Genomic DNA, 25,848 nt, shown 5'->3' on the forward strand with positions numbered 1-25,848 from the left:
AATTCTAAAATTTATTAGATATTTTACATTTTATAACTATATTCTTTTAATTTCTTCTTTACCTCAACATAAATTATTAATATATATTAAACAATTATAACAATATAATTTTTCACCAATTTTTTATAATTTTTTTTGTAACTAATAATGTATTAATTATAATTGATTATTAATTGACTATATATTTTTAGAAATAAGAGATTTTTTTTATGTAGAGATATCCCAATTAATAATGAATATTAAAAAATCGTTCATTTCTAAAAATAATCAATATTAGTATTATTTTATTATTTTAATATTTTAATACTATTATTATTAGCTAGATATTATATTAATATTTTTAATTATTAATAGTGATAATTTAATATTATATTATTATTATTATTATTTGTTTTAATATAGGGTTTGTACGAAAAATTTATATTTATTCTAAGAATGTTTATAAATAATGTCAATTTTAATTAATATTGAAAATTCTAAGTGATTGACACGTCAGCATTAGTGTTATATTAGAATAACACGTCATTATTAGGTTTAGGGTTGTTACCAAAGGTTGTCATTATGACAACCTTGGATTTATATTATGTAGATTATTTATCATTTCTTCTCAAAATAACATTATCGCAGTTATATTTACTAGATATATGGCCCGTGCAACGCACGGGTTTGATTAGAATATTTACCTTAATATTTTTTAAATGAAAAAATGTATTTAATTAATTATAGTTAATTATAATCTTATATTGAATTTGTTTTAAAATTGTATTAAACATAAATAAAATTTTAACATTATGAAAATATATATATATATATATATATATATATATATATATATATATATATATATATATATATATATATATATATATATATATATATATATATATATATATAAGATTCAATTATGTTTTTTAAATTTGAAATATAAGTCATATTTACGTGAATAATGCAATATTTTAAAAAAAATGTTATATTAATTTGTTTGTATATATTATTTGTGATTAATATTAAATTTATAATACGTATAAGTGTTTAATCTATAATTTGCAAAACCTAAGAATTTTTTTATTTAATGTCTAGTCCAAAACTACAAGAAAAATGGTCTACGGCCACGCCAAATTGTTCCACGGCTCTAAAACTGTGGCTACATATATGCTTTGGCCTGGATTTTTAAACCGTGGAAATATGTTTTGAAATATTAAATCTGGAGTGTGAATCTGTGGTATTTTCTTCAACTACCACGGTTACAAAAAAAAAATTAAATAAGCCGCCCAAACCAAAAAGTTTCCCTCTAAAATAAAAATAAAATAATGAATGGCGCAAAACAAAATTTGATAAGCCGCTCAAACCATTTTTTTCCTAAACCTAATTTCTTTCCAAACCTCATCAACCCCTTTCTTCTTCTTTCTATCAGCCGCCAAAACTCAACAACCACCAAAACTCTCACGCCTCCTCATTCGATCGACTCAACCCTCGTCTCTCATTCTCTCACATCTCCATTTCTGAACGGTGGTTAGACTCATTCAACCATCTTCTTCATTCAATCTCACAACCATGAATACAAGCCAGCTTCGTCGTCTTCTTCTCGTCTTCGTAACTTCCGGCGCCGCTAGATAACCACCACCATCATCGCCTTCGCTTGAATCAAAGGTCTCGGAACACCAATCACATTCGAAGTACATCATTCCTCCATTTCAACCGCGATTTTGATTCTTAACACAAAACCCTAGGTTCTTTACGGACAGAATTGAACATTCACCGTCACAAATTGAGCTCGATTCCTTGGGGGTTAGATTCACCATAGCATAAGCTTCGTGTTGGTGACAAGAACTAAGCAAAGCGGTGAATTAAAGAATGAGTTCGGCAGTTACCTATCAGAGATTAACAAATGCAATTTCGACAACGACGAAGAGAAAAAGAAAACCAGATGCTCCGCCTTTCAGGTATGCTTCTCCAATCTTGTCTTTCTACGACGTTACTCGTTTTTTACGCCCAAATCCAAATCGTCTTCATCTGTTTCTTCTTCTAACGATTTCAACATTGTTGCAGGGTAAACCAAGAAATAACACACAGAGATGATGTAACTTTTTGGTTGATACTTTGTCAGTAGGTTTATGAATACTAGAACATAGATATGAGCTCATCCCAATTGATGCCAATTTATCATTTCCTTAGTCCTGAACCGTGTTGTCAATGCAGGTTTCATAGGAGATGACAAGGAGACTTTTGAGACATTTGAATCTATGGAGTTTGGACTACTCTTTTTCTAGAGGAACTGCTCATTTACTTGCAAAGATCTTGACTATCAACAAACTCTAAGGTACATGGTTTCATTCGTGATTGAGTTTTACACCGTTTATTGTCACCACATGTTTGTTTGAACACTGGTGGTTTCCTTGACAGGGGTACAACTTGCTGTTAACAACCATGCGTGGTGATTTTACTGTGTATCATTTCCAGTCAAATTATCTGGCTTTGCTTTCAGTGCCAACGGGTGGGTTCAATCCTATGGATCCCACTATGTCAAACAAGCAATTATCTATGGTGATGTGAGTCGTCCCAAGCCAATGACTGTTTTCTGGTCTTCGACAACTCAAAGTTTGACAAAACGACCTATGAAGGGAATGCTTACTGGCCCTGTTACAATTCTGAACTGGTCCTTTGTTAGAGATGACCAACCTTGGTATGCAAAAGCACCTTATAAATGATGATCATTTTGTAGTATATCAGTTTCATTTAACATTGACTATTTGTTATTAGATTTGATACTTGCTACCAGATTGTGTTGGCTATAAAGGATGAGGTTGAGGATCTTGAGAAAGCTAGCATTACTGACATCCAAATCGACGAGGCTGCTTTAAGAGAAGGTTTGCCTCTAAGGAAATCTGAGGAGGCTTTCTATCTAAACTGGGCAGTTCACTCATTTAGGATTACAAACTGTGGTGTGCAAGACACTACCCAGGTTCAACTTCACTTCACGGGTACATACCTATTATTCAAGATTTAATTTATTATGAATATAAGTTACCTACCTAGAGATGTGTATAAAAATGTAGGTGCATGAGTGAAGTTTCTCCTATAAATTAGGACAGCAAGTGTTTGCTTAAAATAAGAAATGGCGTGTTTGTCATTTAAACATACCTCAGAGTTGCTGAGTGCAACTTCCCTTTTTAACATCCATTTTTCCCTTGCAAAGTAACGTTCTTTTAGCTTATTTTTAATGGAAGGTGTTGGACGAAAGCTTCACTTTTATCTCTGTCTCTTAATTTTATGAGTTGTAAAATGAACAAAGAGTTCCATAATAATTATAATCCTCTGTTTGCACTATGTGGGCTAGGAATAGTCCATAGCTAGGACATATTATTATTCGAACCATAAGTCTATGCCATTGACTAACTTTGAACTTATGATGGGAAATGGGTAATTCTTTGGTTGTTTCCTTGTATGCTGAGATTTTCTCTCTGTCTCAGATATTGTGTTAATGAACATATGATTTTGGAATTGATTCAGGTCAGAAATTTTTATGCATACCTTCATTTTTATTATACTTTTACTTGCTGATGTGTATATTAAGTCATGTTTGGGTTCAATTTTTCAGTCAAAAGAAGTTGATTTTAAAAGCTTAGAAGAGGCTCCTTTGGATAAACTGTAAGAAACTTTCAATTGCTTCCTGTGCTTAAGTTCTTGTAATTGTCAAATTCAAACAACGATGTTCTCATGCACTGAGGTGCTTGCAGATTATCCAATATTAACGAAGAAGGACACCTCTATGGGGTCCGTGGAAGTTCTGGAGGTTACGCAGAAGCAATATTCCGATATGCCGCTAAAGCACTTTTTGGAAGACATATTGACGGGCCTCTGAACTTTAGAAACATTAAAAATTCAGATTTTCAAGAAGTTACCCTGGAGGCAAGTTTTTACAATCTTCTTTATAAATATAATGATCGAGTATCGAGTATTACTCTTCTCGGATACTGTTCTAAATCATTGTCTTTTCAGGTTGATGGAGAAACAGTGTTGAAATTTGCTCTCTGTTATGGTTTCTCGAACTTGCAAAAAGTTATACCAAAAATGAAAACAGGGAAATCTGATTATCATTACCTGGAAATCATCACAACAAGGTTGCTCTTTCACTGGATTCACCTTGCTTTTGGAATTATGTCACATGACTCTTCAGAGAGGATGGAATAATAAGTCAAAGCTTCTTGTGGTGAGTTACATTACTATCAACTATACCTTCAATTAAAGCATATTTTGCATTTGAGCATTTTCTTTCTCAAAGAAACATAAACAAGTTTGGTTTTTGAACTTCAGCTGTATTTATTTAATTTCAGTAAGAGACATCCATTAGTGTATTGATGTTGTAACACTGAATTAACATGCTGAGTATTAATAAGCAATGTTTACTGCATACTTGAGTATTAATTGGCGATGCTTGTTCACGGATATACAACTATGCTTCATTGTGTTCTTGCTTCTTTTGTGTTCATCAGCTCTATCAGAGATGGGTGTGCATTGATGTGCATTGTGTTGTTATGGTTGGCTGGATGATTTTTAATGTGCCTTCATTCTGATTTTCTGTCTTAAGCAAGTGTAGGTTCTGACTTTGGTTTACGTTTTTTTATATCAAGTGCATGGTTGTTGAAGGCTTTCTTCTCACTATGAGTATGCTTGAACTTTTTCTTCTGTTGTTTGCAGGAAAATGAGTCTTGGAAGAGAATGCAGTAGTTGCTGAAGAAAAGAAGTGTGATAATAACTTTTTGAGAAGTAATGGTAGATAGCTTAGGGATTTATAATTTGGGAAGTTAGTTTTAGATGCATAGGTTCTGTTTATTGTGGATTCAGTTTTCTATTTGAGAACTACATGACAGCTAACTAGGTTAACATATATTTTCAATCATTCAACAAAATATTAAAATATTTGTATCATTTGATGCAGCTGGTAATAATTATTGGTTTTTGATTATTAATATATACATGTGCATATATATATATATATATATATATATATATATATATATATATATATATATATATATATATATATATATATATATATATATATATATATATATATATATATATATATATATATATATATATATATATATATATATATATATATATATATATATATATATATATATATATATATATATATATATATATATATATATATATATATATATGAGGAGGGATCAAATTACACCCGAAGAGTTACACCACGAGTTACACTCGTTCAATAACTACATTTCGAATTAATATTTTTTAAATTCAACCGTTGGATTGAAACATAATATCATATAGATCATACCTATAAAGTTTGAGCTTAATCTATAATGATTTACTATGTCATTGAATTACATCAAAATTAACGTTATATGAAAGATCATTTTGACGTTAATCTTTGGATATCTTGATCGTATAGTAAATCATTATAGATTAAGCTCAAACTTTATAGGTATGATCTATATGATATTATGTTTCAATCCAACGGTTGAATTTAAAAAATATTAATTCGAAATGTAGTTATTGAACGAGTGTAACTCGTGGTGTAACTCTTCGGGTGTAATTTGATCCCTCCTCTATATATATATATATATATATATATATATATATATATATATATATATATATATATATATATATATATATATATGATACAGAAATAAACCGTGGCAGATAACTGGTTTAGAATGCATAACATATAACAACGGTTTTAAATAGGTGGTCATAACCAAACCGTGGCTATATCTTGAACTAATACTGTGTCATAAACATTAAAATGAAACCGTGGCTTTACCATATAGCCACAGTTTATAAGTCATGGCAAGTACAAACCGCGGCCTTAATCAAGCTACCTAAACCGTGGCCTAAAAAAGCTACGGTTGTAAAAAAGGCGTGGTCTATACCAAAAAACCGTGGACTTTACTTTAGGCCACGGCCGTATACTCCACAGTTGGATTTCCGTGGCCAAACCGTGGCCTAAGCGTTACGCCACGGTTATTTTGCATATAGCCTCGGTTTTCTGGGCGTGGCAGGAGGCCATTTTTCCTGTATGTTTTAAATCATATATTCTCTATATTTTTAAAAAAAATTATAATATATTATACCATATTGATTTTTTCTTTAGTGTTCCTATGCTAATTAAGTAACTCCATTTTATATTTTCATGATTTTTTTGTTTGTTTATTATAGTGGAAGAGATATGTTGTGACATGATTGATAAATTGTTTACTTCATGAGATATAAAAAATTATTATTTATTATAAAAAACTATTATTTATTATGGGTTAATGTTTATCAGTAATGAATAGAAATTTTTTATATAATCATGTCAATAAATTAATTATTTTCACATCAATAATTTAATTTAATTTAATTTAATTAAAGAAAAAATGACTTTGAAAATAAAAATGAAATTTTAAAGAGTTTTTTCCTCAATTTTATATGCATGGATGATTCTAAAATTTATTAATTTAGGTTATTAATTTTTTAGCCAAACTATCTTAATTTTTTTTTATTAAATAGTGATATTTAGTTGTCACTATGATAAGTCATCATATTTTTCATCCATTTAATAAAATAAATCAATTATTCATAATACATATTATTTGAATATTACAATAAATCAAATACTCTATTATCACGTAATTCTTAAATAATATTCAAAGTTATGTAACTAACAACTAAATCAATTATAACATTATATTTAATTTTACTTTGCAATTTTAATTCTCGTAAATAATTATATAACTTAAAAGGACATATAGAGATAGTTAATAATTATTATCATATTAATAACAATAATAATATAATAATAATAATAATAATAATAATAATAATAATAATAATAATATAATTTATACAATTCAATTGATGTGTAAAATAAAATAAAAATTATACCTTTTATTCATATAAAAAGACGTTATTATTAAAATGATGCATAACAAAAATCAACTTTCTTTTATTATAATTCTTAAAAAAGAGAGAAAAACTATAAACATAAAAATAAATTTCTTCCCGATGAATAGGAGTTGTGATACAGAAGATTGTTATTGGTGGAGGCGAGCTTTGACATAAAATCTACAATTTGATTTAACTTCACGGAGGATGTGGATAACATCAGTGTTTTTAAATAAGATATTTTGATATTCTGGATGACTCCTAGTTCTGCTCAAAGAAAAGTGTGAGTGATACCACCAAAACTATAAATAATAATACCCCAACAAACAATTGAGAGAGTTCCAATGAAAAGTGAATAAGACTGAGTTCCAATGGAAAAGTTAATATTATTGAAAAATAAATCTTTGAATCGTGGTTATGAAAAAAATAGAAAATTGAAGGGATACCATCAAAAATAATAATGTACGAAATTTAATAATGTTTTAATGAAATTTAAGTGTTTTGTAACAAAACAAACGTAAACGTCTATTTTCTACTCCTTTAAACAATTCTAGATCTTTCTCCACACCACACCACACCAACACTCTTCTCACACAAACCCTCCTTTTTCTTTCAATACTCTCCTTCCGTGCTCGTGTGCACCTTCAAAAAGGATAAGAAGATGGCCGATTGGGGTCCGGTGATAATCGCGGCGGTGTTGTTTGTGATTTTGTGTCCAGGTCTGCTGTTTATGAACAAATTTTATTGTGTCTTCAAAATACACCTGAAAAAAATATAACCAATCAATAGCAAACTTCAATAAATATTAGATGAAAATAACAAAGACCCAATTTATGAAATGAAAATTGAGAGATTGAAAAAGTTTTGTGAACAAACTTTATTTCGTGTCTTCAAAATACACCTAAAAACATAATAACAAATAACAAAATTAATAAATATTAGAAGAAAATAAGAAAGAATCAATTTGCAAAATTACATACTAAGAAATTGTATGCTCCAAAGAATATTGATAGCGTGATTTGGATGCGTGCAAGGAGCTTCTATTACAAAATGACATGTTAAGAAGAGTAGTGAAGTCAAGGTAAAATCTGTTGTGGCTAAACTATATGAAAATGAGGTTAGGACTAAAATTAAAGATGGGATCCCTTGCAAAATTACATGCATTATATAGTGGGGGTTTTAGTTATTAAATTATTAATTATGAAAATAGAAACCATTTCTATTATATGACAATTTAATTAATAAATTATTACTGTGACGTTTTGTATTTAATTTAATTATTAATTATGAAAAAAACGGTTTGAATTATTTAGCAATTAAATAGTTAATTATTATTGTGTTTAATGTGTTTTATTAGTGTCATTAATAATAATAATAGTAATAATAATAATACAATAAATAATTAATAAATTAAAAATAATAATTAAAACAATTATTTTTTATATGCAAAATTATTAGTTAGTAGGATGATTATTTAGTGGCCTTCATTACCCAAGAGAAACTATCCCTAACCACCACCTCCATAATAACCAGGTCATGTGGAAAGAGTTGATGTTTGGTAATATTGCAAGACCAAGGGCAATATTTCAATTGTGGATGGCATGCCACTCTAGATTGCCCACGAAATGCAGACTGAGGAAGTGGGGTATGATTGATCATAGCAAGTGCAATTTCTGCCCTGCTGAAGAAACTCAGAACCACTTATTTTGTGAGTGTCTTGTGGTTAAGGGAGTTTGGAGGAAAATACTGAACTGGATTAATGTGAAGCACGAGCCCTTGAATTGGGATAGGGAGCTTCCTTGGCTGGTCGCGAACTGCAAAGGGAAGAGCAACAGAGCAAAAGTACTGAAGCTAGCAAGTACGGAATGTATATATGAGATATGGAGATATAGAAATGATAAGAGCTTTAACATAAATACTCAAGATAGGGACATTGTAAGGAAAATAATAGAAGTAATAGTTTACAGGGGGTGGTACAATTTGAGGATGAGAGAGTATATAGTGAAGCTTATGCTTACTAGCTAGTTCTCTTCATTGTGTTTTTTTTGGTCATTTGATTTTGTTTGGGCTGGATCCTAGCGATCGCCTTGTATAGATCGGTTTTTTTGAATGAATCAAAGTATTTTATTGGTTCAAAATTATGAGAATAGAAAGATTTTCTATTATTTAAAATTTTAATTTATTAATTATTATTGTGAAGTTTTATTTTTAACTTAATTATTATTTATGAGAATAGAAATGATTTATGTTATTTAGTAATTTAACTAATTAATTATTATGTGTTTAATGTATTTTATTAGTGTCTTTAATAATAATAAAAAAAAATTAAAAATAATAATTTTTTAATTCCAAATTATTAGTTAGTAGGATAATTACCAAAGAAATAATAATTTAATAATTAAAAGAGATAGTGGAATAAATAAACCAGTCTTATCAAAGAAATAATAATAGTTTTATAGTTAAAAGATATAGTGAAATAAATAAATAATATTAAATAAATAAAAATAATTTTTTAATTTATATTTAAAATTGGGATAGAAATATAAATCTTATTATTATTATTATTATTATTATTATTATTATTATTATTATTATTATTATTATTATTCAAATCTCATAAATTATATCAATTTTAAGATATTAAAATTATATGAATTATATTAATATTTTTAAATTGAAAAAAATGTGAGAATGACACGTAAGCTTTTATCTAGGGTTTTATCTTTGGCATTAACTTCTTTTTATGAGTTTTTAAAAAAATTTAATTCTAAAGTTTCTTAGAATTTTGGGTTAATAATTCTTGTGGTCCCTGTAATATTGAAAGAGTCTGGTTTTAGTCCCTGTAATATTAAAAGTTTAGATTACATCCTTGTAATATAATATTATTTACTTTTAATCCCTCATTAAACATTTTCTCATTTAAATTTGCTGATTTGACATGATGATGTGGTATTACTTATTGTTTTAATAACAAGTGGAAAATTATATTTAATTATTACTATTTTATTTATTTTGATAAATTAACCTTCAGACTCCACTTATATATTAATCACATATTTCTTCTTTTTTCTTAACGTTTCTTCATATTCATCAATAATAAAAAACTTGCAACTTAGTGTTTGCCCTAATCTAACCAACTCCAATTTCTTTCATCATCAAAATCGAACCATCGACCAATTTAGATATTCAAATGAGGAAGCACTAAATTTGATTTTCACTGTCATCCATTACGTACACCGTGATCGTTACGTCGCAAAGTTTGTTTCGGGATTTTCTTCATCAAGTTCATCTTTCTTCAGTTTGGAACCTATATCATCAGGTTAGTCTTATTTTTCTCTCTTTATCTCGTATTTTTTCATCTTTGTACCGAAAAACCTTTACCAAACCTATTTTATTTTAGAAAATGAGCTTCTTCAATGTGATCTTTCACCATGGCGGGGAGTTTGTAAGAGACGACCATTTGTTTTACAGAGGAGGAGTTGAAACAATTATATCTGATCAAGACTATAATAAATGGAGTTTTTGTGAAGCTGTTAGTTTGGTGAAGGATTGGGGCTATAATGAAGTAAATTTTAGGTTATGGAGAAAAATTGACAGAGTTGATGAATATTTTAAGCTAATGTTGGAGGATTCACATGCCATGGAAATTGGTATTCATTCTCTTGATAATAAAGTTGATGGACACATTTATGTTGAGCATAATGTGATAGATGTTTTAAAGAAGGTAACAATACCTCAATGTATTAATGTACAAAAAGAAGTTGGTGATGAAGAAAATTGTTACAATAGTGATGAAGAGGTTAATGGAATTATTTTTGAAGATAGTGAAGAAGAGAGAACAAAGGCACTTGATGAGGGGTTTGTGGAAGTGGAAAAAAATTTGGAAGGTTCTTCAAGAACCATAATTAATCGGAAAAAATTTGGAACTAAATCAAGTGCATTAGCTCCTACAAAAGTTGTTGGTGGTTATAAAAGAAAAGCTGATTTTGAAAAAGTTAATGATGACGATTATGTTAGTGATGATTTGGGAAGTTCAGACCCAGATGACTCTGATAAGGAGACAGGGCCTAAATATGAGAAGTTTAGGAAAGAGCAGTTGACTAAAGATTATGAATTTAAATTAGGCATGGAATTTAATGCATTAGTTGAATTTAAAAATGCAATTAGAGAGTGGTCAGTTTTGAATGGAGCTATGCTGCTGAGCTCAGGAGAGTTAGTATTGGGAATACCTGTAAGATAAATGTGGAGAGACCAAGCCCTACCCTCCAACCTCGGTTTGGAAAATTTTACTTTTGTTTCGATGGATGTAAAAAAGGGTTCTCAATGGCATGTAGGCCTTTTATAGGGGTGGATGGTTGTCACCTTAAGACAAAGTATGGGGGACAACTTTTAGTTGCAGTAGGAAGGGACCCTAATGATCAATACTTTCCATTAGCTTTTGGAGTTGTTGAAACAGAAACAAAAGATTCGTGGAGATGGTTTCTCCAATTACTACTTGAAGACATTGGCCAAGATAGAAGATATGTTTTCATTTCAGATCAACAAAAGGTAAAAACTCATATCATTTTTTGTTTATTGTTTGTATAAATGTAATGATATTCTAAGCCAATTATTTATTATATATAGGGACTAATTCCCGTGGTTGAGGAGATGTTTGACAAAATTGAGCATAGGGTATGTCTTAGACACCTATATGCAAACTTTAAGAAGAAGTTTGGTGGAGGAACCTTAATTAGAGACCTTATGATGGGGGCAGCAAAGGCAACATATTATAAAGCTTGGGAAAAGAAAATGAGTGAATTGAAGCAGCTGGACCAAAAAGCTTGGGAGTGGTTGATGGGTGTGCCTACTAGAGGATGGTGTAAGCATGCATTTAGCTTTTATCCAAAATGTGATGTCTTAATGAATAATATAAGTGAATCATTTAATAGCACAATATTAGTTGCTAGGGATAAGCCAATTCTAACAATGTGTGAGTGGATTAAAAACTATTTAATGAACAAGATGGCAATTAGTGTCTCTAAGCTTGATAAGTGGCAACACAATGTGATGCCTATCCCTAGGAAGAGGTTGGACCATGAAGTTCTTTTAAGTGGTCAATGGGTTCCAACTTGGAGTGGAGAGCAATGTTGGCAAATCAACCACGCTTACAATGGACATCAATTCATTGTTGATCTTGCCAAAAAGACATGTACTTGTTGTTTTTGAGACCTAGTTGGAATTCCTTGTAGGCATGCTGTGGCTGCAATGAGTTACGAGAAAAAATCACCAGAATCTTATGTAGATAACTACTATAAGAGGGAGGCTTATAAGCTTTGTTATAGCTTTAGTGTAAGCCCTATAAATGGTATGGATATGTGGCCTAATGTTGAGGCTGACGAAATGCTACCACCATCCTATAAGAAAGGTCCCGGTAGGCCTAAGAAACTAAGATTTAGAGAACATGATGAGGGTGGTGCAAGGATGAGGAGGCCCGGTGTTGCTTATAGGTGCACCAACTGTGATAAATTTGGTCACAATTCAAGAAAGTGTAAAAGTGCCAAAAATAACCAAGATGCTTTGAAACGAAAGGTAAAATTGTTTGTTATGTATTTCAATGTTCAATATATGGATTTATTGAAAACTAATAAATATTATACATTTTGTTTATACAGAGAAAGCCAACAAATAAACAACAAAAATCTGACATGGAAGGTGAAACTGTTGCTGAAACTGAACCTGTAGTTGCTCACGTTACTGCTGTAATTGAAGAAGAAGTTGTTACTGATATTTAAGAAGAAATTGCAGCTGAAAATGAATTTATGGCTGCCCACTTAGCTGCTGAAAGTAGAGGAGAAATTATAACAGAAACAGAATCGACTGCTGCTCATATAGTTGATGAAATTTAGAGATTAGAGATTACTTTATGTTTTGGAATTGTTGGAATTAATGCTCATTTGTTTTGAATTGTTTTAGAATTGGAATAAGAACTAGAATTGTTGTTATGTATTTTAGACATGGATATTTGCTCTATATTTTAGAATTGAATATATTATGGAAATGGCACTTTTTTTTGGAACTGTAGTAATTATATTTGGAATTGTAATGGAAAAATAATAAGACCAACATATACTTCTTGAAAAGTTATGTTATAAATTAGTATCAATATATAAATGTTTTGGTATAAGTCTTATTAGTCTCTGACAACAAGTCTTAAAAATTAGAATTGTAATGAAAACAAGTATCTTCTAGTAACACTGCATAACAAATCCAATATAAATCATTTTCACATACATTAGTTGCTGAATTTTTACACATTAGTTGCAGAATTTTTACACTATTGCAGAATTTTTACACTCACATTGCAGAATTTTTATGCATACAATGCAGAATTTTTATGCATTAGTTGCAGAATTTTTATGCATACAATGCAGAATTTTTATGCATTAGTTGCAGAATTTTTACACTCACATTGCAGAATTTTTACACTATTGCAGAATTTTTACACTCACATTGCAGAATTTTTATGCATACAATGCAGAATTTCTACACATTAGTTGCAGAATTTTTACACTATTGCAGAATTTTTACACTCACATTGCATAATTTTATGCATACAATGCAGAATTTTTACACATTAGTTGCAGAATTTTTATACTCACATTGCAGAATTTTTACACATTGTTGCCTTCATTTTTATACATCAGTTACAGTATTAATCATTGTATCACTGCATATACATTGGGAATGAAGGAATAAGCATAAGCAGTGTCAACATTAGGAATGAAGGAATAAGCATAAGCAGTGTCAACATTAGGAATGAAGGAATAAGCATAAGCAGTGTCAACAACTTAAATTGGATTGAAAAGAATTCATAATATTCATTGAATAAGTAACAAGTTACATTGGATTGAAACAAGTTACATTGGCTTGTAAACTACACTAAAAATAATCCCAAATTTGTTCAATCTCTGACCCATTTCTTTTTTTCCAAAATCATTCCCAAATTACTTTCACTTGTCAACTTCTTTATTTTGTTAATCTTCTTTGACCCATATATTCTTTTCCAAATTTAGTCCCAAATTTCTTCAAAATAGGCTTCTTCACTTCACACGTTGCAATCATCGTGAGTTGATTTTCTTTCATTAACAATGAGTAATTTCTCTTCCCAAATAAACAAACCACAAGCCTCATTTTTCTGCATATACAAAACAAATCATACATGAAATTTAGCAAAATTTAAGATCAAAAGGAATTTGATAAATTGAAAGAGAAACAAATCTATATCCAAAGGAGAAACCTAATAAAGACGAAATCTGGTATAAACAATAACGAAAATGAGATTGAAGGGAGTAGAAAACAAAGTGAAAGAAGAAATAATGATGAAAAAGCCACGATTTTACCAGCAAATGGTACTCAGCTGTCGCGGAACTAGTTCTTCAATTTAGGGATTTTGATATTCTCAACAAATGAAGAAAAAAGAGATATATTGTATATCGTTAAAGAAAGATTGGTCACAAATAAAAAAATTAAATATAATTTTCCACTTGTTATTAAAACAATAAGTAATACCACATCATCATGCCAAATCAGCAAATTTAAATGAGAAAATGTTTAATGAGGGATTAAAAGTAAATAATATTATGTTACAAGGATGTAATCTAAACTTTTAATATTACAGGGACTAAAACCAGACTCTTTCAATATTACAGGGACCACAAGAATTATTAACCCTAGAATTTTTATATTCCAGAACTATATTCTTTTAATTTATTATTATTATTATGCATTATCTAAACATAAATTATTAATTTAAATTTAAAATAATTATTATTTTTAATTGGGAAAAGAGAGAAACTTTTTTTAGTATTGGGAGAAATGTTTAATTAATTACGTATTATGAGTTTTTGATTAATGATTATTAAGATAATAGTGATTTTTAGTCCGTTACTTTTTACATTATAAAAATTTTATATATATATATATATATATATATATATATATATATATATATATATATATATATATATATATATATATATATATATATATATATATATATATATATATATATATACTTAAACTAAAATAACGTTTTTTTTATATTTTAAATGTTATTATAGTATTTTATTCCTTATAAGCTATTAAAGGTATTTTTTTTAGTAAATTTTCTTTACTTTCTATTTTTATTGAAATTAATATTAAATTTAATAGGATTGCAATAATAAATAAATAATTATGATTTACATAAATCATATTATTTTAATAGTGAGTGTTAGATATTATATTATTATTATTTTATTTTATTATTATGATTAGCTAAATATTAAATTATTATTTATTATTTTTATTATTATATTATATTATTAATACAATATTATTAAGTTGTGGTAGTATTATTATTAATAATAGTAGTGGTTGAATATTATTATTATTATTATTATTATTATTATTATTATTATTATTATTATTATTATTATTATTATTATTATTATTATTATTATGCTATTAGTTATTTGTATAATTAGAATTTGTATTTAGAATTTTTGGCAAATGCCATATGGCGAGAATTATTACTAAGAAGACATGTGGCTAGGGTTGTCATCATGACTTTTTTACATTTAGATTAAGTAGAAGTAGATATTCAAAAATTAATAAATTTTGGCAAGCAATTTAATTTAATCTTCAGCAATTACGATTGATCGAACTGTGTCTTTCCTATTAAAAACAAACAGTTAAAGTCATTTACTCACTTTTTTAGACTGTCACTAAACTTATTTGAATGAGTCAAATTTTAACTTTTATTATATCATCTATTGCAGCTCAAGGAACCAAATATCCAACTCTGTTTGTTTGGTAAGTCATATTTTTGAGCTTATAGCTTATGTCTTATGTCTTATAAGCTCATATGATAATTTAGACCCGTTTGGTAACGGTCTTTTCATCACGAGCTTATAGCTTATTTTACTAGCTTATAGCTTATTTTCCAGACGCTATTTCAAATAGCGTTTTAGCTTATGTCTTATAGCTTATCAGTTTTTCTTCCTTTTTTATCCTTATTATTTTAATTAAAATCCATTTTTAACCCTTATAATTTATTTTAATTTAAAATAAAATAAATATATATTAAATATCTTTTATGTCATTTTACATTTATAAGTTAATTGAACCGCTAATTTTACCAAACACTTCAATTAGCTTATAAGCTATCAGTCTCAACCATCCGGTATAAGCTATAAGTCATCAGTCATCAGCCATCAGTCATAAGCTATAAGCTATCAGCTAGCTTATCAGTCAACCGTTATTTTTACCAAACAGACCCATAATATCAGGTATCCAAACCAAACTGGCTCAATAAAAAGCTGCAAAATCAAATCAAACTAAATCAAAACCATAAAAAATTACATTTGGTTCGGATGTGTTTGAACCATTTTCAAACAGAACCGCGCGGTTCGGTTCAATTTGCGATTTATATTTTATAAACCGAACCAAATCGCATTATGTTACAAAATCTTATTAACCAATATATATTTTTTTATATTTCTTTATTTCTGTAGAGAAATCAACAAGTATTATGTGTAAATTTATTTTAAATTACATATCATCAAAAAATAAAATATTATTCATTTATAAATAGTATTTTAACAAAATATATTTTATCGTATTTTTTGTATGATATTTATTAAATTCAAAATTAAATTGTAAGATGTAATTTTATGTATTAAATTATAAAAAAAAAAATTATGGTAACGTATGAACGATTAAACACTAAATTTAATTTTCCTCTATAAGTTTATGTATGGTTAAATAATTTTGTTTGTAAAAAATCGAACCAACCAAATCAACCCAAACCGCATTAGTTTGGTTTGATTTTATTTTTAAAGTCAATTGAATCAAACTGAACTGCGCTTTTTCTCTTGCAGTTCAGATGATTTATAGCATCAAAACCGTCAAAACCGCACTGCAAAAACCCCTATATGACATGATAATTGTGTTATAATTTATGAAGATGAATTACAAAGAGTATGTTCTAAAATGACAAAATATTTGACGTGAGTAAAAGCTAATAAATGCATGAGATATAGTTTCACGTAGAAAGATTTACTCACATTGAAAGCTTTTATAAATATTTAATATCATTAACTCAACGAAAGGACAAAAGAGGATAAAGTGTGACATGGACAAGTGTGGTGGTCACAAGCATTATGCCACTTGTCTCATCCATACTAGGGGTGTTCAAAAATATGGTTAACTGAATTGTATACTAGAACTGAATTGTTTTGCACCATTAAAAAACTGAACCACTTAAATGGTTAATGAACTGAACCATTTAATTTAAACAATTCAATTTCAGTTTAAAACTGGTTTAGAACAAGTTTCGTTTTATAAACTGGTTCGAAAATATTTCTTTTTTTCTTAAAACCAAAAATAATAATTTAGCACAAAAAATCTAAAAATAACTTTTTTCCTAGAAAATTAAAAAATATTTATTTTCCTGAAAACTAAAATAATCTAAAAATAATTTTTTCCAAAAAAATTTTAAAAATCTAAAAATATTTTTTTCCTAATAAATAAAAAAAATTCCGTATAAATATATTCACTATAGGTAATATTTTTATGATTCAATAAATTATATTTACTTAAAACTTTAAATCCATTTAAATATTTTAAAAAAATAGTTTTTTGAAAATATAAAAAAAATGAGTTTTTCAAAAAAAATAAATAATCAAATTTTTCATAAATACGAATAATCGAATTTTTTTGACAAAAAATCGAGTTTTTCGGAAATATGAAAAAATTAGTGTTTTCGAAAAAAATGAAAAATCGTGTTTTTCGTAAATACAAAAAAATCGAGTTTTCTAAAACACGAAAAATTGAGTTTTTTGAAAATGCGAAAAAATCAATTTTTTCCGAAATACAAAAAATTAAATTTTTTGAAAAAAAAATGAAAAATTGAGTTTTTTGAAAAAATCAAATTTTTAGAAATACAAAAAATTTGAGTAATTTTGGAAAAACAAAAGAATCACTACACGGACTAAAACCAATGAGAAAAACACTTAAGTTCCATTTGCATCTTATAATTAACATACAAATACCATGCGGTAGATAAGATAAAAAGAAAATATTAACGGTAATAGTAAATTTTTTTACATATAATTTATATACTAGTTGAAATTTATATACTAGTTGAAGATCATTTCTAATTTCTTTATTTCACTAAATTTCATCATAAGAAACATCTGACAATCAGAGCCGTCCCCAATAATTTGGAGGTCCTGTTCTAACTTTAAAATCGACCCTCTATTAATGAGAAACACGATGTATTAAAAAAATTCTTTCATTTAATTATATATCATAGAAAATATTAAAAGTAAATAAATTATTTAAGTGAAAATTTGACGCATTCAAATATTATTTTCACCTTTTTTTAACATTCTTAGGATTCTTTTATTTTGTAGAAAAAATCAATATAATTAAGAAAATTACTAAAACCTTATAAATATTATGTTAGTTTAGATTAATCCTAGTCATTTTGTTAAAAAAGTCTTTTAAATGTATTAATTTATTTATTTTTAAATATATAATCATGATAATTTAATTAAAATAATTGTATTATAGCTAAAAAATTATATTATAATAAAATAAAATTTAATAATATATTTTTCTATAAAATAAATATAAATAAATTTACAAATAATAATATGATATATTTTATCATATAAATTTAATAATAAATAAGTTATGTGTATAATATACATTTAAATATTCAATTATGAAGTATAAATTTTATCAATAATTTATATTAAAATATGAAATAAAATTGAAGGTTACTACAAAGAATGGTTACCTTTTGAACCCATAATAAATTTTGATTATTTAGTTAAAAAAGAAAAAACAATGTATAGTTGGACATATCACTTGGTAGTTGGATATATATATATATATATATATATATATATATATATATATATATATATATATATATATATATATATATATATATATATATATATATATATATATATATATATATATATATATATATATATATATGAAGATAAAAAAGAGAGGGAGATAAATTTGAAAAAAAAACAATTTAAAAAATAAATTTGACTTTTAAATATAAACTGGTTTTAAACCAGTTTATAACTAGAAATTAATTGTAAACCAGTTTATAGATACAATCTGGTTCAAAACCAATTCAAAATTGAATTGAAACTGCTTTAACAGCTAATTGATTTTTTATTAAAGTGGTTTTTAAAAATTGAATTGAATCACTAATTTGGTTCAGTTCAGTGCAGTTCTTGAACCACGAACACCACTAATCCATACAACACCTTGGCGGTGTCACCACCAGCGATACCGGCTCCGGGTCCGAGGTTTGTTACTCATATTTGGGATTTAAGTACAGTAGAGTAGGCAAGGAGACATACATTGAAAGATGCAAAAGTATGGTTGTCTTGTAAATGATATTTGGGATTTTAAGAAGATATCGTGTTTCTTCGGTTGTAGAGGAAAGAGTTGTTAGGTTTCAAGAGAAAATGAGGAGAACAACTCGTTGGGATGTAAATAATGAGTCCCAAAGTTATGGAAGGTTAGCAAAAAGACAACTTTTTGGATAAAAGTAGGTAGGTGGCGGAAGAAGGGCATGGGGTAGGAAAGAAATTTCAAGAGACCCATATTTTCTTATATGGTATATAAGTGTGTTTGTGTGTTCGTTGAAAAAATCTCCTAATTCCACATTGGTTAGATTAGAAATTTTGACTAGTTAACTTTATTATATAAGAAAATGACTTGTTTCATTCCAAAACACACCAATATTTTTTATTGAGTTTTTTCCTCCTCGCTTTCATAACTATGCATCTTTTGAATTGTCGAAGCGTCAATTTATCCCTCTTTCTTTCTACTTGTTGAATTTTTCTAATACTTTCTTGAATTCTCTTTATAGAATTATTTTAATTTCTCTTCATTATATTTGAGAAATTATCAAGTATTATTTTATTTTTTTTGGTAATATGTAAATTAAAATAAATATCATACAAAAAATATGATAAATATACACACATTATTTGTTGATTTCTTTAAAGAATTAAAGAAATACATAATAGGTAGTAAAAATTTGTTACATGATGCGGTTTGGTTTGGTTTAATTCAGTTTGCAAAATACTAATCGCAAACCGAACCAAACGATACAGTTTGATTTGATTTGGTTTGAAGTTTTTAATTGAATCGGTTCAATTTTGAACACCCTTAAAATCCGCGTGATATTTGTGTTAATGGATGGTTGGGATTGCTTGAATTTGTGTTAGTGTTTGATAAGTTTTGTGTTAGTTGAAATTGAAATTTGTTTTGGTTTGTTAGGGTGAGGATTGCTCTCACTTATAAGCACCCCTCACGCTTAGGACTAGACAACTGGAACGTGGAAATAAATGGTGGGTGGCCCGATAGTGGAAACTATAATAGATGGTCCACTGGATCTTAAACGAGGCTCTGGTGGTTGAGCCTAACTCACTCTACAAAACCGACTAGTAGGGTGAAGATTGTCCTCATTTATAAGCACATGTTTAGGCTATATATTATCCGATATGGGACTTTTGACAGTGATCTCAAGGCTTCAGTGGCGGAGCCAGAAATTTTAGGGAGCCCGGGCAACAAATTTATACCTTGTTTTTACTAATTTTACAACATGTTTCTACTAATTTTACCCTTAATTTTGTCTACAAATTCTTCCCTTAATTTTGTCCAAATATTTTACACCCTGTTTTTATTAATTTTGTCCTTAATTTTGTCTAAAAATTACTAATTTTGCCCATAGTGTTTACTAAAAAATCAACGATTAGGTGGGGAGTATACAACGAAAGGAGGGGTTGAGTCCGGGCGCGTGCCCGGGCTCGCTGAGCTATAGCTCCGCCCCTGCAGCTTACAGGGGCCTATAGTCTAGCCTACTTAAGGTCAGGTCTATTTGATATAAAGACTAGGCTTGGGCTTTTTTAAAAGCCTATTTAATAAAATAGGCAAGGCCTAGGCTATTAAAAAGCCTATAAAGCCTTGTAGGCCGGCCTATTCCCACGCCTAAATGTAGGGGTGTTCAAAATCAAACCAAACCAATAAAAAATCGCAAACCAAACCAAATCGAAACCGCAAAAAATCGTATTTGGTTCAGATTAGTTTGGGTCATCTTTTAACAAAACCGCGCGGTTCGGTTCGGTTTGCGGTTTATATTTTGTAAACCGAACCAAACCGAATCAAACCGCATTATGTTACAACCTAACTTTTACTTAACTCACATCCAATCCAAACTTAAATCTATTACACATTAGCCTTATGATTACGAACAATTTTCTCATCCTTACACATATGATTTTAGTTTCGATCTTCTCAAATCTCTAATAGCATTATCACACCTTCTTTGCCACATACATCTTCCCTATTTTTCTATAATCTCTACTCTCTTATATTCTTTCCTTTTCACTTCTCATTTTTATACAAATGTTCCATATTTCACTTTCGTTTTTATCGCACATATTCTTCTCTAATCTCTCAACTCTTTTGTTTTTTCTTTTTCACCTTCACTAATCTCTCGTCTCTTATATTTTTTGTTTCATTCTAATAATTTTTATATTGTTTTATACTATTATTTTATGTTTATTATTCCACTTTTGTCTAATTTAATTTTTACATATTAAATAGAAAGTTGTTGTCAAAATATGACGAGTTTTGTTGTTATTTGATAGTGTATGAATGTCTAAATACGAAGTTATGTTGTCATCTATATGTATATGTATGGCTCAATAAAATATTTGTAAAAAATCGAACCAACCGTACCGAACCAAACCGCATTAGTTTGGTTTCGTTTGGTTCGAATTTTTTTTAAAAGTCAACCGAATCAAACTAAACCACACGATTTTTTATCTTGCGATTCAGATGATTTTTTTCGTCAAAACCGATCAAACCACACTGCGAACACCCCTACCTAAATGCCATCTCGAAGATTAATAGCTCCTCTTAAAATAATATATACTTTACCTATAACTAATATATTATACTTGACTATAATTTAAATATTATATATATATATATATATATATATATATATATATATATATATATATATATATATATATATATATATATATATATATATATATATATATATATATATATATATATACACTACATGTTTGTTAAATACTAAAACAGAATGAAGTGATTTTGTATACTGAATTTTTTATTTACGACAAAAATATCAAAACTGAATTTTGTATACGAAAGAAAATATTAAAACCTTTTTAATTTCTTTTTAAAAATAATAAACTATTTTTATTAGGCAATTTTATCATTTATTTATTTTTCTTATTATTTTGTTATTTTCCATTTTAAGTTTGTCTTTTTTCTTTTTTTATTAATATTTAAATATTTTTTTATGAGACAATTCCATAGTCCACACCAGTATCCATGCAGACGCACGTGTATCCCATTAGTTTTAGAGAAAAATATATCAAAAAAATAAAAATAACATAAAAACATTGTTTACGTTAGGGATTTCAACGGGCGGGGAATGTGCGGAGGATGCTTCTCCACTCCCCGCCCATCCCCCAATTTTTTCCTATCCCCGTCCCCAATTATGCTCCGCTCCTCGCCCAGCCCTTAATTTTCCCCATCCCCAATGTCCACCACGGAAGAATATTTGCCTCTACCCCCATCCCTACAGATGCCCCAATTCTCACGAAGATCCGCGGTCATCGAGTTTTAAGAAATTTTTAATACTTTTTATCAAAATATGGCCCTAATATTTCTCTTTTTATTTATTTTTAGAAAACGCATATATTTTGCATATTTCTTTTATAAAAAATAAAAACATAACAAACAAAAGCTCAAAAGCACATGCAATATTAATCATACAAAAACTCATACACAAAATATATCATAATGCATTAAAAAATAGAAAATTAGAATGGTCAAATATCTAAAAGAATCTGGTCATAAATATCCCATAATGTATAGAAAAAAAATGCTTAATATATATGAACTTACACATTATAAAACTAGTATTCAATAATATTTATAAATGTATAGTCACTAAAATAACATCACTTAAATACTAATAAATTTAAATAAATTAAAAAATCATTTAATATAGAATAAAAGATGCGATCGAGTTGGTTATTTAATATTTTCATCTCATAAAAACGAGTAGAGCATAATAGCAAGCATTTTTCCATTATTCTCTCCAATTAATACTCCAGTCAAACCGTTTCCTTTTTAATATTAGCATTTATCTCTCTTGATTCAATATCTTCCTCATTATTTTATTTCTAATTACCCCTCCGTGATTAAAGCGCTCGCCCATATCTCATTCTGTTTGGCTTTTGGAGTTTCTGCAGTAGCTATATAGCAAAGTCGCTATTGAGTTGTGACGCCGTTAGAGGAACCCTAGCAAGAACCGGTGGAGCTTTGTAATGGCAGAGTTTCAAATATTACCAGAAGCGTGCATTGCCTCCATAATCTCTCATACTACACCAATCGACGCGTGCCGACTCTCCCTCGTTTCGAAAACTTTCCGTTCTGCAGCCGACTCCGACACGGTCTGGAATAAATTTCTCCAGTCTGATACAGGATTTATGGACCATGTCATCAAACATGCTCTTACCCCCGCCAACATCCGTACAAAAAAGGCTCTCTATATGTTTCTATGTGATGGCCCTACTATCATTCATCATCGCCTAAAGGTATTTCTATTATTCACTATTTATTTTTATGCAAATTATTATTTTTTAAAGATGGAATCCTTTGAAATTCAGAGCTTTCAATTGGTGAGAAAGAATGCCAAAAGGATTTTCATGCTTTCGGCCGCATATCTCAACAGTTTTTGGTCTTTTCCTCAAGAATACGTTGAATGGACATATACCCTACCTGGTTCTAGGTTAACTTTTCTCTTTATTTTTATTTTGTTATTTATTTTTAACCTGATCTCATTTCATACATTGTAATCTTTGCAAATTTTGTACAGGTTCCTAGAAGTAGCTAAGCTTAATGTGTGTAAGCTTCAAATTCATGGTGAGATTAACATGTATTCTTTGTCCCCAAATACTTGGTATGAGGTTTACGTTGTGTTCAAGAAGTGTGGTGTTTGGGTAGTTGAGCAATCACGTGTGTCGTTTTTAGTTAGTGTTCAAGTTGGCTATAATGTGTCGGGGGATAAAAATATGGAATGGCAACGTCCTAGTGTGAGAAGCGATGGGTGGCTTGAAACAAAGATGGGGAAGTTCTTCAATTTAAGCAAAACATATGACAATGTATATCTGCATGTTTTGAGGATTATAGGTCTTAATTTCTCTAGGCGTCTCTATCTCGAAGGAATAGAAGTTAGGCCCATGAATTAAAAACCATTCACAAATTTAGCGTATTATTGTTACCACTATTGTTTATTTATTTGCCTCAATCATTTATGAAACAATCTCAGGGTTTAATTTAGCGTAATATTCGTCTAGCTATTCTTTAAATTTTTGTTTTAAAATATATATTTTTTACTTTTTTTTTTAATTATGATTATTTTATACAACACAATAAATACATAAATGGTTGAAAGAAATGCTTCTAAAAGGTAATGGATATCTAGAACGTACGCATTTATAGGGCCAAGAAAATGTTTTTTTAGTTTGAATTTTATCAAAATGCATGCATGCCAAAATGATTGAATATTATACAAGAAAAATTATGAAAAATTGAATGCTTCCTCCCGCCAAAGTGTTATTGTACCTACCATGTAGTTGATTCTTTGTGATGGGAGAAAATTGATTCGTTGTTTCCAAATTTTATCCATGAGCTAAGAAATATTAGGTTTGGACTTTGCAATGGTGGAATAAATGAGTTTAATTCGGTGCTCCAAGTGTGAAAAACAATAGGTTTGGGCGTACTTGTCTTTTTAGCCTCCCGAGTAGTCTAGACGCACTTGTCCCTTTAGCTTCCTACTACCGGTCGTACTTAGCTTATGATTTGATGCTTGTCTCCCTCTTAAAATCAATCATAACCAATTGAACCTTCTTTTTTTCTTAGAGTATTCACAAAAAATTCATAAAGGACATTTCCATTTTACCGCAATACAAGCAATGCTTAAACCTCCCACGCGTGAGTATAGCAACACCATTTAACTACTAGAACGCGAACGTAACACCGTTCAATAAAAGCGACCAACCAATACTATTTTTCTACCCACGAACTACGAGACTCGAATTTTCTCATTGCATTACGGGAATACGTAGGCACCAGATTTTGAAATCTTGGCGATCACATTAACTAATAACTTATTTTCCCCCTTTTACTTAAACCATAATCAATAACCGCAAGTAACATTTAGATAATAACACTCTTACACGCAAAATAATCAAAATGTTTCCCGTTGAGTATAACATGTGTGAAGGGTGCCAATACCTCCCCTTGCAAAATCGACTCCGAACCCGAATTTAGTTGTGATGGCCATTTTTTTACTTTTAGGGGTTTTCTCAATATTTTTCCTTTTCTTTGAAATAAATAAAGTTTGATGGCGACTCTATATTTTTCGCGGTGCGACAAGAGTTAGTATGATTCCTCTCTATTTATTCATAACACATTTATGGGATGGTCTTACTTCTTCTATATGTTGATAATGTTATTATTACTTGTTTTAATCATGCTTCCATCAAGAGACTTAAACAACAATTACATGCCTAATTTCATATGAAAGATCTTGGAGAACTCTATTATTTTTTTGGTTTTGAGATTCAATCTACTTCAAAGCTCATCTTTTTCCATCAACATAACTATCCCCAGATTTGATTTCTACGACTGGTCTCTAATTGGAAAATCTGATCGATACTCCCCTTGAGGTTAATGTTTAATACCATCGTGATGATGGTGATCCTTTGCCAAATCCCTTATTGTATCGACAACTTGTGGGTAGTCTTAATTACGTGACAATTACCC

General features: G+C 28.8%; 2 protein-coding genes and 3 long non-coding RNA genes across 9 annotated transcripts; 4 read left to right on the forward strand and 1 right to left on the reverse strand.

The window, feature by feature from the left end:
• The first annotated feature begins 1,340 nt into the window (after positions 1 to 1,340).
• Positions 1,341 to 3,824, forward strand: LOC131644232 (uncharacterized). Of its 5 annotated transcripts, none has more exons than XR_009296389.1 (7): positions 1,341 to 1,943; positions 2,050 to 2,110; positions 2,200 to 2,320; positions 2,404 to 2,683; positions 2,761 to 3,510; positions 3,599 to 3,648; positions 3,738 to 3,794. It is a non-coding gene; the product is annotated as an uncharacterized LOC131644232 (long non-coding RNA). The 5 variants fall into 5 exon arrangements; XR_009296387.1 differs by having other exon boundaries at positions 2,050 to 2,106; XR_009296388.1 differs by having other exon boundaries at positions 2,050 to 2,102.
• A 666-nt stretch (positions 3,825 to 4,490) lies between these two features.
• Positions 4,491 to 4,929, forward strand: LOC131644233 (uncharacterized). Its single transcript, XR_009296390.1, has 2 exons — positions 4,491 to 4,593; positions 4,699 to 4,929. It is a non-coding gene; the product is annotated as an uncharacterized LOC131644233 (long non-coding RNA).
• Positions 4,930 to 11,229: 6,300 nt separating this feature from the next.
• Positions 11,230 to 12,680, forward strand: LOC131654624 (uncharacterized). Its single transcript, XM_058924650.1, has 4 exons — positions 11,230 to 11,454; positions 11,533 to 12,038; positions 12,138 to 12,477; positions 12,561 to 12,680. Exons 1-4 carry the CDS (start codon positions 11,230 to 11,232, stop codon positions 12,678 to 12,680), a joined length of 1,191 nt encoding a protein of 396 aa, XP_058780633.1.
• A 1,061-nt stretch (positions 12,681 to 13,741) lies between these two features.
• Positions 13,742 to 14,377, reverse strand: LOC131617111 (uncharacterized). The gene is made up of 2 exons (XR_009288430.1): positions 14,289 to 14,377; positions 13,742 to 14,083 (listed from the first exon to the last, which is right to left on the reverse strand). It is a non-coding gene; the product is annotated as an uncharacterized LOC131617111 (long non-coding RNA).
• An 8,920-nt stretch (positions 14,378 to 23,297) lies between these two features.
• LOC131654641 (F-box protein PP2-B11-like) lies at positions 23,298 to 24,269 on the forward strand. Its single transcript, XM_058924651.1, has 2 exons — positions 23,298 to 23,809; positions 23,897 to 24,269. The coding sequence occupies exons 1-2, from the start codon at positions 23,346 to 23,348 to the stop codon at positions 24,267 to 24,269; spliced, it is 837 nt and encodes a 278-aa protein (XP_058780634.1). The 5' UTR covers positions 23,298 to 23,345.
• The last annotated feature ends 1,579 nt before the right edge of the window (positions 24,270 to 25,848 follow it).

This window comes from Vicia villosa, linkage group LG1 (assembly GCF_029867415.1).
Source record: "Vicia villosa cultivar HV-30 ecotype Madison, WI linkage group LG1, Vvil1.0, whole genome shotgun sequence".
In the NCBI taxonomy this organism is placed as follows: Eukaryota; Viridiplantae; Streptophyta; class Magnoliopsida; order Fabales; family Fabaceae; genus Vicia; species Vicia villosa.

Bases quoted from the DNA above. Each gene is read 5' to 3' on its own strand.
- LOC131654624 (XM_058924650.1), top strand. From the start codon at position 11,230: ATGGCATGTAGGCCTTTTATAGGGGTGGATGGTTGTCACCTTAAGACA. The intron at 11,455-11,532 runs GTAAAAACTCAT...TATTATATATAG, and splicing joins TCATTTCAGATCAACAAAAG to GGACTAATTCCCGTGGTTGA. The intron at 12,039-12,137 runs GCAAATCAACCA...AATTCCTTGTAG, and splicing joins TGGAGTGGAGAGCAATGTTG to GCATGCTGTGGCTGCAATGA.
- LOC131654641 (XM_058924651.1), top strand. From the start codon at position 23,346: ATGGCAGAGTTTCAAATATTACCAGAAGCGTGCATTGCCTCCATAATC. The intron at 23,810-23,896 runs GTTAACTTTTCT...AATTTTGTACAG, and splicing joins TATACCCTACCTGGTTCTAG to GTTCCTAGAAGTAGCTAAGC.